Source organism: Fistularia commersonii, chromosome 3, assembly GCF_037954325.1.
Source record: "Fistularia commersonii isolate RoL2024-O1a breed Wild chromosome 3, RoL_Fcom_v1.0, whole genome shotgun sequence".
NCBI classification, from domain to species: domain Eukaryota; kingdom Metazoa; phylum Chordata; class Actinopteri; order Syngnathiformes; family Fistulariidae; genus Fistularia; species Fistularia commersonii.
The window spans coordinates 17,532,688-17,546,748 of record NC_141286.1 but is presented as its reverse complement, the minus strand read 5'-3'; the positions used below and the strand labels follow the sequence as shown (position 1 = coordinate 17,546,748).

The 14,061-nt window shown below is 40.5% G+C and overlaps 1 protein-coding gene across 1 annotated transcript; it reads left to right on the top strand.

Moving 5' to 3' along the window:
• Window positions 1-5,805: 5,805 nt before the first annotated feature.
• Window positions 5,806-7,883, top strand: cartl (cocaine- and amphetamine-regulated transcript-like). The gene is made up of 3 exons (XM_086139713.1): window positions 5,806-5,955; window positions 7,000-7,074; window positions 7,562-7,883. The coding sequence occupies exons 1-3, from the start codon at window positions 5,824-5,826 to the stop codon at window positions 7,667-7,669; spliced, it is 315 nt and encodes a 104-aa protein (XP_085995839.1). The 5' UTR covers window positions 5,806-5,823; the 3' UTR covers window positions 7,670-7,883.
• Window positions 7,884-14,061: the final 6,178 nt, after the last annotated feature.

Genomic DNA, 14,061 nt, shown 5'->3' with positions numbered 1-14,061 from the left:
ATGAGATTATCATATCCTGGCATAATCAATTTTTTTTTTTTGTTTCAAGGTCATTGCACATGTGTGTCACCACATCCTCATTTTGCATGAAGGTAATATTCCTGTTTTTTTCCTTGTGATGATGCAGGAGTGGTGTCATTTAGTTGAAGGTTTAGCAGTCTTCGGTTCATGAGGGCTCTCAGATAGATGCTATATTTTAGCCAGAATGCTTGAAAGCACCTTCCCGGTGGCAACTGTGAGAGGTAAATTCTTCTCTCATGACACTGCAGGCTCCTTGAAGGATCTTTTTAATCTGTATATTTAGTTTTGACTGGCTTACACTTTGCTTTATTACATTCAAGACCATTCTCATTTTCATTGCTTTTTTATTATCTTTTTATTTAAAATACAAATGTAACCTTTAGCACATTCATGTTGTATAAAGCGATGGGTCTTATTTATTTTTTGTACAGTTTCAAATACAAACATGTAATTGGTCAAGAAGTTGATTTTAATTAATCTGTTTGTTTATTTTGCATGTTAGAAGGAGAATGTAATGGTTGCAGTTAACACTATGCCTATCTCTTTCTGGGTAAATATATGTCATATGAAGACAAATTCAGGGTTCAACTGAACACTGTTAACCATCTAACATGTCATTTATTGATGAATACCTTGAATTGAAAGTTTGACTTTTCTTTGCAACCAGGCATCTGAATACAAACTTATCCTATTTACATGGGGGATGAAGCTGTATAATTAACTCTGACACAATTTCTTGAATAGCAGAATCAACATTTGTAATTAATGAATTTTAAAAATGCATTTCTCAGTAAGATTTCATGTGCCTTAAGTTTATGACAGTGGTCAGTGTTAATATGTTTTAAAGCAAGGGAGCAGATATACTATATGGCCAAAGGTATTCGCTCACCCATCCAAATAATTGAATCAGGTTTTCCAATCACCTCTATGCCCACAGGTGTATAAAATCAAACACCCAGGCCTGCAGACTGTTTTCTCGAACATTTGTGAAAGAATGGGTTGCTCTCAGGAGCTCAGTGAATTCCAGCGGGGGAACTGTGATAGGAAGCCACCTGTGCAACAAATCCAGTCATGAAATTTTCTCACTCCTAAATATTCCACAGTCAACTGTCAGCTGTATAATAAGAACACGGAAGTGTTTGGGAAAGACAACAACTCAGCCAAGAAGTGATAGGCCACATAAACAGACGGGGCGGGGTCAGCGGACGCTGAGGCGCAAAGAGGTTACCAACTTTCTGCAGAGTCAATCGCTACAGACTTCCAAACTTCACGCGGCATTCAGATTAGCTCAAGAACAGTTTGCAGAGAGCTTCATGGTATGGGTTTCCATGGCCAAGCAACTGCATCCAAGCCACACATCACCAAGTGCAATGCAAAGCATCGGATGCAGTGGTGTAAAGCCCGCCGCCACTGGACTCTAGAGCAGTGGAGACATGTTCTCTGGAATGATGTATTGTGCTTCTCCATCTGGAAATCTGATGGACGAGTCTGGGTTTGGCGGTTGCCAGGAGAACGGTACTTGTCTGACTCCAGTGTGCCAAGTGTGAAGTTTGGTGGAAGGGGATTGTTATGTGCTGTTGTTTTTCAGGAGCTGGGCTTGGCTGCTTCGTTCCAGTGAAAGGAACTCTGAAAGCTTCATCATACCAAGACATTTTGGACTATGCCATGCTCCCAACTTTGTGGGAACAGTTTGGTGCTGGCTCCAACCTTTACCAGCATGACTGTGCACCAGTGCACAAAGCAAGGTCCATAAAGACATGGGTGACAGAGTCTGGTCTGGATGAACTTGACTGGCCTGCACAGAGTCCTGACCTCAACCTGAAAGAATACCTTTGGGATGAATTAGAGCGGAGACTGAGAGCCAGGGTTTCTCGTCCAACATCAGTGTGTGATCTCACAAATGTGCTTGTGAAAGAATTGTCAGAAATTCACATAAACACACTCCTGAACCTTGTTGATAACCTTCCCAGAAGAGTTGAAGCTGTTATAGCTGCAAAAGGTGAACTGATGTCATATTGAACCCCCTGTACTAAGAGTGGGATATCTCTTCAGTTCAAATGTGAGTCAAGGCAGGTGAGTAAATATTTTTGGCCATGTCGTGTATGTGGATATACAAATATTCAAGGCTTAAAAATACCAAACTCCAGGATTTTCTCCATCATCATTTTATAAACATCACTGAGTAAACAAGTGGACTGGAGTTGTTTTGTGGATTAACAAGAATGAAAACAATGTAATTTGTTGGCTTTGGCATTCAAAGTCACTGCTTCACCACCATTTTTAAACACCAAATATGGTAATATCTCATGAAAGTTGTTTTTCATCCCTCTTGACCCCAAGAATACAGATAACATAGAAAAAAAATAGAATATAGGGTTGTTTTTAACAGTATCAGAACAAATCTTTTCAAAATGTATTTTCTATCGCTAATAATCATGTCTTAACATTCATAAACTAGATTATTGCAATGTTTTCAGGTGATCTATGGTTCCTGGATGTTTTGATAGAGTGAGTTTCAAATTATTGTTGCACCACAGTGAAGATGGTTTGCCCTTGACTGGATTAACTGGATAGTTTTCTTCGGGGAAATTTCTGTAGAGGGGGTCCAAATGTGGCGGTATTACCACGTATCACCATGGGTTTTTGCAGGAAAAGACTACTGAGATAACATTAAACTGGAACATATGTTTGTAATTTATCTATATTAACTTTTTTCTGTCAATTTCACTGCCTTTTTTTGCCAGACAGATTGTGGGTGGGGCTTACAGTTACAATAGGGTGTTGCCAAAGGAAACTCTTTTGGCCCACTTTTATTTTCACTTCTGCTTGCTTTCTTTTAAACATTTCCAAAGCTGCATAGATTATAGAAACTCCCATGTGACGTTCACTCCAAAATACTTTTTTACTTCAGTGAATCAAATAATAAAAAAAGTCCTTACTAGAGCTGAATGGGAATATAAAATAATACTGATCTAATAACACAACAGACACTCTGATCCCACTTCATGTGTGTCTGGTTTAACCTCTCAAAAATGTTGATGTTTTTATTGTCCAATTTTTTGCATATATTTTAGTTTTATGAATGTGAAGCCTCTACAGCTCTTACCTTTGAATGAAGAGGCCCTGAATTCCACAGTGCAAAGCTCAAGAACAAACAATCTTGACGTTCCCCTTCCTGCCACAGCACATTTAACCGGAATATTTTGCTTAAATATCATTTTAATTTCAACATTGAATTTTCTTTGATGTTGTGCCTAGGTATCTCTTGCATATATGAATAATTTGCTGCTCATTTTCCACCTCTATGCAAAGACAAAATTGCAAATGTTAAAAAGCTCTATTTGTTTTCAACAAATTAATCTTTCTATGGTGCCAGTTAACAGTCGCATCAAGCCATATGGGGACAATCTGCATGAAAGGAGCTATTACAAATAAACCATTCTTCTTCTTCTCCTTACTGTTATTATTATTACTCATAAGTGATGGTTTGGGCTATACAGCTAGTAAAGCTCTGTAACAAACAATGCAGAGATCTAGTGTACACACACCAAATCCTCGGATGGTGTATGTGTGTGGGTGTGCATGTATTTGTGTGTGTGTGTGCACCCCTGCATGCGTGCTAATGTGTGTGTGCATGCATGGTTTTAAAGTTATTCAGACAACATATCAACAACGCTGGCCTTGGAAAGGTCATCTTTTAAAAATCAATTTAATTAATAATCAATCCAACCCCATGGGACCTGCCCACCCATCCTCACAAGCACACACACATGCACTCACACAGGGTGACCTGGAGGTGAATCAATATGGCGAATGTTGTTCTGTGGCACTGACAATGTTGGATGATCCTGCGGATCTCTCCAACCAAGATCTTACATGTAGAAGAAGAATGCCTTCCCAAATGAATTTAAAGGGACTTTCCTGTATGTTTTTCATTATCAGCAGTTCCATCTTTGCCTATAGTTGACTTAGATATCCAAGGTTAATCTTAAGGTTCAATTTAAATCTCATATATCTGCGGTCATCACAAGTAGGATGTGGTAACACACTGATGAATAGTGTGAAGTGCATTAGAAATTCCTAAATTAAGATCTTTAACAGAGTACAAATCCTTGACATAATCAATACAAGCCCCAGTGTTGTAGTTGGTAATATTTTAGTAGACCCCTTCTAAAATAGAAGAGAAATTGGCAACGCTAAATCATATTATTACTTTCCTATTACAGCAGACAAATGTCGATCAGTGAAATTATTCCTAATAATATCCTTATTATTTAAATGGAAAATCATTATTCACATCTACGCTCATAAAATTAGTTGTTTCTGTTGTTATTGTAAACTGTAAGTGATGTTGACATTATCACAGAGGATAATGTGACTGATGGAGAATCAAGTATACCCCTCCAGCCGAGGGTTTACAACTGTCACTTCACCCCTCGGCAGAAATGTAATCTAAGGAAAATCTATTTTACTTTAGAGAAAGGTTTGTATTCATTGTTTACAGACTAACCTGGAGGTCTAATATTACGTATTAGAACTTCAGTTACTGGGGTTTCTTCTAAAGCTACTTGTCTCAAATAGAAAAACCTAAAAAACCTAAAAAAATGAGAGAATATTGAAAAAGATGAATTCTGATATTCAGTAACACATGTTTTACCTCGTACACTGTAAAATAATAAAGCAGTCCAAGATTTCCAATGTGAATGAGATTGAAAAAAACATTATTGTTGAGGATGAATGATGTTTTCTTTAGCGATTTTGAAGCTTTTTGTATTTTATTATCAATCCTTTTACTTTCCTCCAGTCTATGTATTTACCATTTTCTTATGGTCATCATTTAAAGCAAATGAATGAGTTTTAATAATTTTGGGAGACTTTCAAGGGATTAAAACCTGTTAAAGTATTCAAATATATTATCTATGATTCAATATCTGTGATTCAAATCTATTTTATGAAATGTGATCAACAAATTTTCTTCAAAACAACAACAACAATATCAATAATAATAATCAGTGGTTGACTGGCGAGCGGTCGAGGGTTTGCCCCGCCTCTCACTCAACGACAGCTGGGATCAGCCCTGCAGGATGTGCAGGAAGAGGGATATGAATGAATGAATGAATGAATGAATATGAATGAATGAATGAATGAATGAATGAAACTAATATCCAGTTCTACTAATCCATCCAAGGTATTTAAGTTTAGCTTGATATAGACAAACCACAATCAAACCAGTTCATTGTATATTTTTAGGGATGAAAATGTGAGATTAAACGTCATAATAACACGTTTCTATAATATCTACTATACACTTGTATTCTTTCAGTACATTTTGATGATAATTATTTTATTGATTAGGATGAGGATGACATATGAAAGGTAGGGTTTTACCTCCAATTGACCAGTTGCTTCCAGTAGCCAGATCCTTGTACTAAAGTTAATGAACAATTAACGGTAATACAAGGATCTGGCTACTTTATCCATCACTAAATAGGTTTTCTCCACCAAATAATCTCCAGCTGTATTCTAACCGTTCATCTTGGGGTTTGGATTCCGGCGGTGTTGACATTTGGACCAGTAGGTCACTACACATCCAGCTTCTGGTCCTCCAGCTACAACTCTCCTGAGTGGCCTCCCGGGCGGGGCTAAGGTTCAGTATAAGAGTGACCGACCTCTGGGTGAGTAAGGGACTCTCATGCGGACCCTGTGCCGTCCTCCCCATCACTCCTCGTCTCCTCGCCGCCTCCCTGGACCTACGCTCCGCTCCGCCCCCCGCCCTCCCCCCCGTCCATTGGGACCAGCACCATGGACAGCTCCGGCGTGCTCCGCGGGCTGCTGGCTGTCGGCCTGCTGTCCGCGCTGTGTCAAGGCCAGGCGTCCCAGGAAGAGTCCGCAGAGGACCTGGGTGGGCCGGAACCACCTGCAGACAGAGATCTGGTCAGTATACGAGGAAACGTCTGCGTGTAGAATATCGATTCGTAGCTTTATATTGCGATCAGATTATCTAGTAATAAGGCGGTTCCTGCAGGCGTGGAAGAAGAAAACTTTGCAGTTTAAGTTTGTGCAAAGCCACTTGTGCGCTGTCATGGTGCCAAAGGTACAACACATGGCTATATAATGTGTTTGTTTGTGTGTGTGTGTGTGTGTGTGTGTGTGTGTGTGTGTGTGTGTGTGTGTGTGTGTGTGTGTGTGTGGGTGTGTGTGTGTGTGTGTGTGGTGTGTGCAATAGAAACTTCTCAAATTGATTAATGAAATCATCTTAATGATAACTTACTAGCTTAGGCATTAAATCATGAAAACACAAGTTTGATTAATTGCTTCCCTTTATTTATTTTTTTGCAATGTATAAGATGCACAATAAAAGGCAATAAAATAGGACAGGAAAATTATATGGTAAATTGTGGTGAAGTAACCCTAACCCTAAGTGTAGTTCAATAATGCGGGAAAAAAACACAAAAATCAATCATTAAAAAAAATTGAAAATCTGAATAAAATATACATTTCGGTACTAAAATTGAGTGTTATGCTCTTAACTTTAGTTGGATAGAGTTGACTCAGTGTTTAAGTCCAGTATCCCTATGATTTTTTTTTTTCCAATCTATGGTATGTTAATTTGGATTCTTTCAAAAGTCATCTTAATTTATTTTTCAAGTTATCAGGGGTTTTCCAAAGTAAAATTTTATACAACTAGTAAAGTTATATACTTTACTTCTCCAAATCCAACATATACTCAACTAGATTTCAGCGTATTACAGTATTCATGGAATTTCAAGTTGGATTTCTGAGGTTATAAAGTAGAAATGGTACTCACTTCTGTGCATCCTCTTCTAAGAGATTTTTGCCACAATTAAAAAAAAAATAGTTTGCTTTGAATACTGTTCTGAGCAGGGCTTTACTGAAAAGCAGTCACAAAGCATGGGAAGCCATTTAGATAATATTGCCATTAATCGAATATTTCACCCTTTCTCTGCTTGTGTGCAGATCGAGGCCCTCGAGTCTTTGCTTGGCAGGATCAACAGTCGGATTTCCACTGAGAAAAGAGGCAGCATTCCACTGGTAACTCCATTTCATTTACATATTCAGGCAATTAATTTCCAAAGCGGCATGAGGTACACAATGGAAAATGCGTGGCTATAATACAGTGTTCAGTCACTGCTGTGTGTTTCATGCATTATGTCGCTGGTATTTGATTAGCCAAAGACACTTCTCGTTAATTAAAAGATAATAAGAACATGGCGAAGGCTTTATCTTATTGAGTTCAATTACAGACTAATTAGTGTTGCAGTCAAATTGCAAGGAGCTGAAGAAGTTAAAAAAAGCTATCATCTGAATGTCTCCTCAAGGAAAAAGGCGTTCAGCTACTGGCCCCACTGACATTAATGAACTGGATTGAAATATAATTGACCCCCATTTTTTAACATCACATTAAAAAACTCAACTGCCAGTGACATGGCAGAAAAGTAGAACCTAACAAAGAATATCCTGAATGTTTAATGAAAATTATTTTACGAAAGTGTGTGTGTCTCCTGTGTGCTGCCCTCAGTGCGGGATGGGCGATCGCTGTGCCATGAAGTTTGGGCCTCGAATCGGAAAGCTATGTGACTGCGGCAGAGGAGCCAACTGCAACTCTTATTTGCTGAAGTGCATCTGAGTCACTCATTTGTAAATATTTTTGTTAGAGACACAGATTTGCATAAACTTCCCTTAGCTTCCAAAAAGACACAAATGTCTGTGTTTCAGCTCAAATATCATTTCTCATATCAACTGTAGACCCTCGTGGACTGAAGAAAAAAAATGTGGTTTTGTTCTGTGGCCATTCCTGGTTATGTAATGTAGCATGTCAACATTTCATGCCCAATAAACATATACTGTATATCAAGATATCTGTTGTTATTTTATTTACTCGTAAAACCTGATGAGTGGATTCGTTTTTACATCCCTAGGATGGTTCTGTTTTCAGTTCTAATCATATTTAACTCGAAGTTGACCTCAAGTTAAATATGACAATATATTCTCATCATCCTGAATAATAATAAAAGTGGGAAAGCATCGTATTTGGGACCATGTTACGGCTTAATTCTGCACTTCTTGCAGCAACTCTGTCAGTTTTACTGAGATCAGCAAAAATAAAAAAGCGTCTCACTTTATGAGGATGTAATGAGCAGTTTTTGCCAAGTTCAGGTGCAAATGCAAACATAAGCAAACTTTATTTGTTTATGTTTTGCTTGCACAGCAGACAAGACGTGTGTTCAGCTGGAAGGACAGAATCATGTCATTGAAAGCAGTTAGCTGTAATGTGACAGAGCACCCATGTCCCTCTGAATCCCTCAACACTTGTAAATTTCTGCAGTAATTGTAAGTTTTTGTCAGTTAATGGGACAGGCGGAGGACTGCCATAAATTACACAAGCAGCCATCTCTACAGAGCCTCTTCCTGAGTGGCTCTGCATAAATGATATTCCTTTTGTCAAATAGGGTGAAAAGCTAGCTAGTTTTCTCTGCTTCTATACTCAGTGTTTAATGTTTGTTTACTCAAAAAAGAATCTGAGTGAACCTGAAAATGTGACATAAAAATAGACCTGTAAGTTCAAAAAAGCCTTATCAGAAGGGCCACAAACATGATCTTTAATTCATTCATCACTGGGAGGGACACCAGTCAATCTCATCGTATCAATAAAATGATATTTCAAACCTATTAAATTGCATGACAATCCTTGTTACAAAACAGGAACAATATTTCTAGGTTTATCTCAAAAAATTAGGCTATCACTACAAAGTTGAGCTGACACAAAGCGAAAGCCATATATTATATAGACTCATTGCACATAGAGATCCATCCATCCATCCCATTATCCTGCACTCAGGGTTTCAGGGGGTGCTGGAGCCTATCCCAGCTGTCATCGGTCAAGAGGCGAGGTACACCCTGGAGTCAATCCCAGGGCCACATATATAGACATTCACTCACTCAATCATTCGGGGCAATCTTCCCATTTTTTTCCAATTAACCTAAATGGTTTTGGACTGTGGGAGGAAACCGGAGGAGCCGGAGGAAACCCACGCAAACATGCAAACTCCACACAAAAACCAGGGTTCTACTTGCTGTGAAGCCAAAGTGCTAACCACTGCGCCATGTGCCGCTCTTGCACATATTGCTTGGAATATTTCAAGCCTGTATGTCTTTAAATCATGATTATATCTTTCAATTAAACAAAAAATCGGAGTCTAAGAAATTAGACTATTGTGAAAAAGTTATGTTAGAAAGTCATGGTGTCACACCCTAAACAGCTAATTCACTCAAAACACCTGCAAAGGTTTCCTGAGCCTTGAAATTGTCTCAGTTTGGGTTAGTAGTCATGAGGAAGACTGCTGACTTGAAAAAAGGCTAGGAGAAATTCATTGACAGACGCCCCCCTAAAGAAGGGTAAACACATAAAAGGTCATTGCAAAAGAAATGGGTTGTTAACAGTGTACTGTATTCCAGCGTATTCATAGAAAGGTGAGTTAAGAGAAGAAGTGTGCTAGGAAAATGTGCACCGGCAAGAGATAACCGCAGCCTTCAGAGGATTGTCAATTAAAATCCCATTCAATAATTTTGAGTATTGAGATTAAGTGTGAAGTTTCAAAGTTAGTGATGATTTGAGCTGCTATGTAATGTGCTGGTGTTGTCCACTGTGTTTTCTGAAGGCTACAGTCAATCCAGCAATCTACCAGGAAATTAAAGAGCACTTCATGCTCCCATCTGCTGACAAGCTTTAAGTAAGCTTTAAGTAAACTCGCCTGACCGCAACCCCATGAAGAACTACGGAGTATTAACAAGAGGAAGACACCAGACCCAACACTATAGATGTCCTGAAGGCCACTATCAAGGCAACTTGGGCTTCCATTACACCTTAGCAGTGTCACAGGCTGATTACCTCCATGCAATTCCCCACTGATGCAGCTCATTCGCAAAAGGAGGCCCAAACAAGTACCGAGTGCAGAAAAATTAACATACTTGTGAGACAACTGAGTTATCTGTTTGAAATATTCTTTTTTATTGATCTTGCTATCACTGAATTTCTGCTACACTGAATTTTGTGTTTCATTATCTGTAAGCAATAATCCTCAAAACTTCAAGAAATAAAGGCTTGAAATATTTCACTCCGTGTCGTTAATCTATTTACGGTAATATATGAGTTTCACTCTCTGAAATAAGTGACAAAAACTATTTAACTTTCTCATAATATCATAATTCTTTTGAGATGTACCTGTATCAGATGTTGTTAGTGTTTTATGCGTGTGTGGTAGTTTTGTAGGTGGTTCTTATTCGCCTATGAGCAGTAAGTGTGAAGCTGCACCGGTGACCTGCTTGATCATTAATGATGAATCCAAAAGCAACAAAGTTAAGTGGACAAACAAGTGCCTGATGAAAAAAAGTGGTATAACCCATCTGCACACTTCACTGTCCCACTCTGACAAGACCTCCGTACAGCAGTACTCCAAATGAAGCCCACCAGCTAATGATATAACACAGAACTCTGTCAAACCTCGGTACCATTCTCTGTTTTTATTCCAAGATGTCAAAGGGAAGTGAAACACATGATCCTGACTTGCGGCATTAACAAGAATGACAAACAAAAGAATTGCCCAGTTTGAACTTGACTCTTAACACACACCCACTACCCATTTATGTACACACAGCTCTAAATGCTGGTTTATACCTCAAGGGCTAAGTCAATAGCCTGCACAGTAGCTGTCACAGAAGGAGTATTTATACTCATGTGGTGCCATGGAATTGTCAGATGCAATTGTAAGACAGAATCGACGTATCGCTTTCATGTGAAAAGCTTTTAGGTTCTATTAGTTGCGGAGTAATAATGCAGCCTCAGGGCGGCACTGGCCCGTGCCTCTCCAAGCCTGCCTTGGGGGGGCACGGAGCAGTGTCTCCCTGTGCCGGTCCCAAGCCCGGATAAATGCAGAGGGTTGCGTCAGGAAGGGCATCCGGCGTAAAACTTTTGCCAAAACCAAATATGCGAGACAACCAAAACTATACCATACCGGATCGGTCGCGGACCGGGTTAACAACGACCGCCATTGGTACTGATGACCTACAGGGTACTAATGGAAATTGGGCTACTGTGGGTCGAAGAACAAGAACAAGAAGAAGAGGTGGAGTGCGTGTTCGGAAGCAGAGAGAGAGGAGGAAGGGAAAGAGTCTGGGACTGAGAGTAGGGACTTTGAATGTTGGGACTATGACAGGAAAAGGTAGAGAGCTGGTCGACATGATGCAGAGAAGGAAGGTGGATATACTGTGTGTCCAGGAGACCAGGTGGAAAGGAAGTAAGGCTAGAAGCTTAGGAGCAGGCTTTAAGTTGTACTATTATGGTACTGACAAGAAGAGAAATGGAGTAGGAGTTATCTTGAAGGAGGAGTTTGTTAGGAACGTCCTAGAGGTGAAAAGAATGTCAGATAGACTTATGAGTCTGAAACTGGAAATCGAAGGTGTGATGCTCAATGTTGTTAGTGGCTATGCCCCGCAGGTGGGATGTGAATCTGAAGAGAAGGAGAAGTTCTGGAATGAGTTAGATGAAGTGATGCAGAATATTCCCAGAAATGAGAGAGTGGTCATTGGTGCAGACTTTAATGGACATGTTGGTGAAGGCAATAGAGGGGATGAAGAAGTGATGGGCAGATTTGGTATCCAGGATAGGAATGCAGAGGGACAGATGGTGGTAGATTTTGCAAAAAGGATGGAAATGGCTGTAGTGAACACCTTTTTCCAGAAAAAACAGGAACATAGGGTAACTTATAAGAGCGGAGGTAGGAGCACGCAGGTAGACTACATCTTGTATAGACGAGGTAACCTGAAAGAGATTAGTGACTGCAAAGTAGTTGTAGGTGAGAGTGTAGCCAGACAGCATAGGATGGTGGTTTGTAGGATGACTCTGGTGACAAGGAAGATGAAGAGGACAAAGGCAGAGCAGAGGACAAAATGGTGGAAGCTGAAAAGGGAGGAGTGTTGCATGGTTTTCAGGGAGGAGTTGAGAAAGGGTCTGGGTGGTCAGGGTGAGCTTCCAGATGATTGGACAACTACAGCTAGTGTTATCAGGGAGACAGGTAAAAGAGTACTTGGTGTGTCATCTGGAAGGAAAGTAGATAAGGAGACTTGGTGGTGGAATGAGGAAGTGCAGGAGTGTATACAGAGAAAGCGGTTAGCGAAGAAGAAGTGGGATACTGAGAGGACTGAAGAGAACAGACAGGAGTTCAGGGAGGTGCGGCGAAAGGTAAAGATAGAGGTAGCAAAGGCAAAACAAAGGGCTTATGATGACTTGTATGCTCGGTTGGATAGTAAGGAGGGTGAGAATGATCTATACAGGTTGGCGAAACAGAGAGATAAAGATGCAAAGGATGTACAACAGGTCCGGGTGATAAAGGACAGAGAGGGAAATGTATTGACAGATGCTAGAAGAGTGATGGGAAGATGGAAAGAGTACTTTGAAGAACTGGTGAATGTGGAAAATGAAAGAGAGGCAAGGGTAGAAGAGGTGACTATTGTAGACCACAAAGTAGCAAAAATTAGTAAAAGTGAAGTGAGGAAGGCATTGAAGAGGATGAAGAGTGGAAAAGCAGTTGGTCCTGATGATATACCTGTGGAGGTGTGGAAGTGTCTAGGAGAGGCAGCGGTAGATTTTCTGACTAGATTATTCAACAGGATCTTAGAGAGTGAGAAGATGCCTGAAGAATGGAGACAAAGTGTGATGGTGCCTATTTTTAAGAATAAAGGGGATGTGCAGAATTGTGGCAACTACAGAGGGATAAAGTTGATGAGCCATACAATGAAGTTATGGGAAAGAGTAGTGGAAACTAGACTGAGAGCAGAAGTCAGCATTTGTGAACAGCAGTATGGCTTCATGCCTAGGAAGAGTACTACAGATGCAGTATTTGCGTTGAGAATGCTAATAGAAAAGTACAGAGAAGGCCAGAGGGAGTTGCACTGCGTTTTTGTAGACCTAGAAAAAGCATATGACAGGGTGCCAAGAGAGGAGCTCTGGTATTGTATGAGGAAGTCTGGAGTGGCAGAGAAGTATGTTGGACTGGTGCAGGACATGTATGCTAGCTGTGAGACACTGGTACGGTGTGCTGTAGGGGTAACAGAGAAGTTCAAGGTGGAGGTGGGACTCCATCAGGGATCAGCACTGAGCCCCTTCTTGTTTGCAATGGTGATGGATAGGCTGACAGATGAGGTTAGACAGGAATCCCCATGGACCATGATGTTTGCGGATGACATTGTGATCTGTAGTGAGAGCAGACAACAGGTAGAGGAAAATCTAGAGAGGTGGAGGTATGCTCTGGAAAGGAGAGGAATGAAAGTTAGTCGCAGCAAGACAGAATATATGTGTGTGAATGAGAGGAACTCGGGTGGAGCGGTGAGGCTACAGGGAATGGAGATCAAGAAGCTGGAGGATTTCAGGTACTTAGGGTCAACAGTCCAGAGCAACGGAGAGTGCGGAAAAGAGGTGAAGAGACGGGTCCAAGCAGGTTGGAATGGGTGGAGAAAAGTGTCAGGGGTACTATGTGATAGAAGACTATCGGCCAGAATAAAAGGAAAGGTGTACAAGACAGTGGTGAGACCAGCGATGATGTATGGACTAGAAACTGTTACAATGACCAAAAGACAGCAGGCAGAACTAGAGGTTGCAGAGATGAAGATGTTGAGGTTCTCTTTGGGAGTGACCAGGATGGATAGGATCAGGAATGAATCTATCAGAGGGACGGCACATGTTCGATGTTTTGGAGAGAAGGTCAGAGAAGCCAGACTGAGATGGTTCGGTCATGTACAGAGAAGAGATAGTGAATATATTGGTAGACGGATGCTGGAATTGGAGCTGCCAGGCAAGAGGTCTCGAGGAAGACCAAAGAGAAGATTTATGGACGTAGTGAGAGAGGATATGAAAGTAGCTGGTGTGAGAGAGGAAGATACAGAGAATAGGGTTAGATGGAGAAAGTTGACTCGCTGTGGCGACCCCTAACGGGAAAAGCCGAAAGAAGAAGAAGAAGAAGAAGA

Excerpts from the sequence above, each read along its gene's own strand:
- cartl (XM_086139713.1), top strand. The coding sequence starts at position 5,824 with ATGGACAGCTCCGGCGTGCTCCGCGGGCTGCTGGCTGTCGGCCTGCTG. Across the intron at positions 5,956-6,999 it reads CACCTGCAGACAGAGATCTG|ATCGAGGCCCTCGAGTCTTT; the intron begins GTCAGTATACGA and ends GCTTGTGTGCAG. Across the intron at positions 7,075-7,561 it reads AAAGAGGCAGCATTCCACTG|TGCGGGATGGGCGATCGCTG; the intron begins GTAACTCCATTT and ends TGCTGCCCTCAG.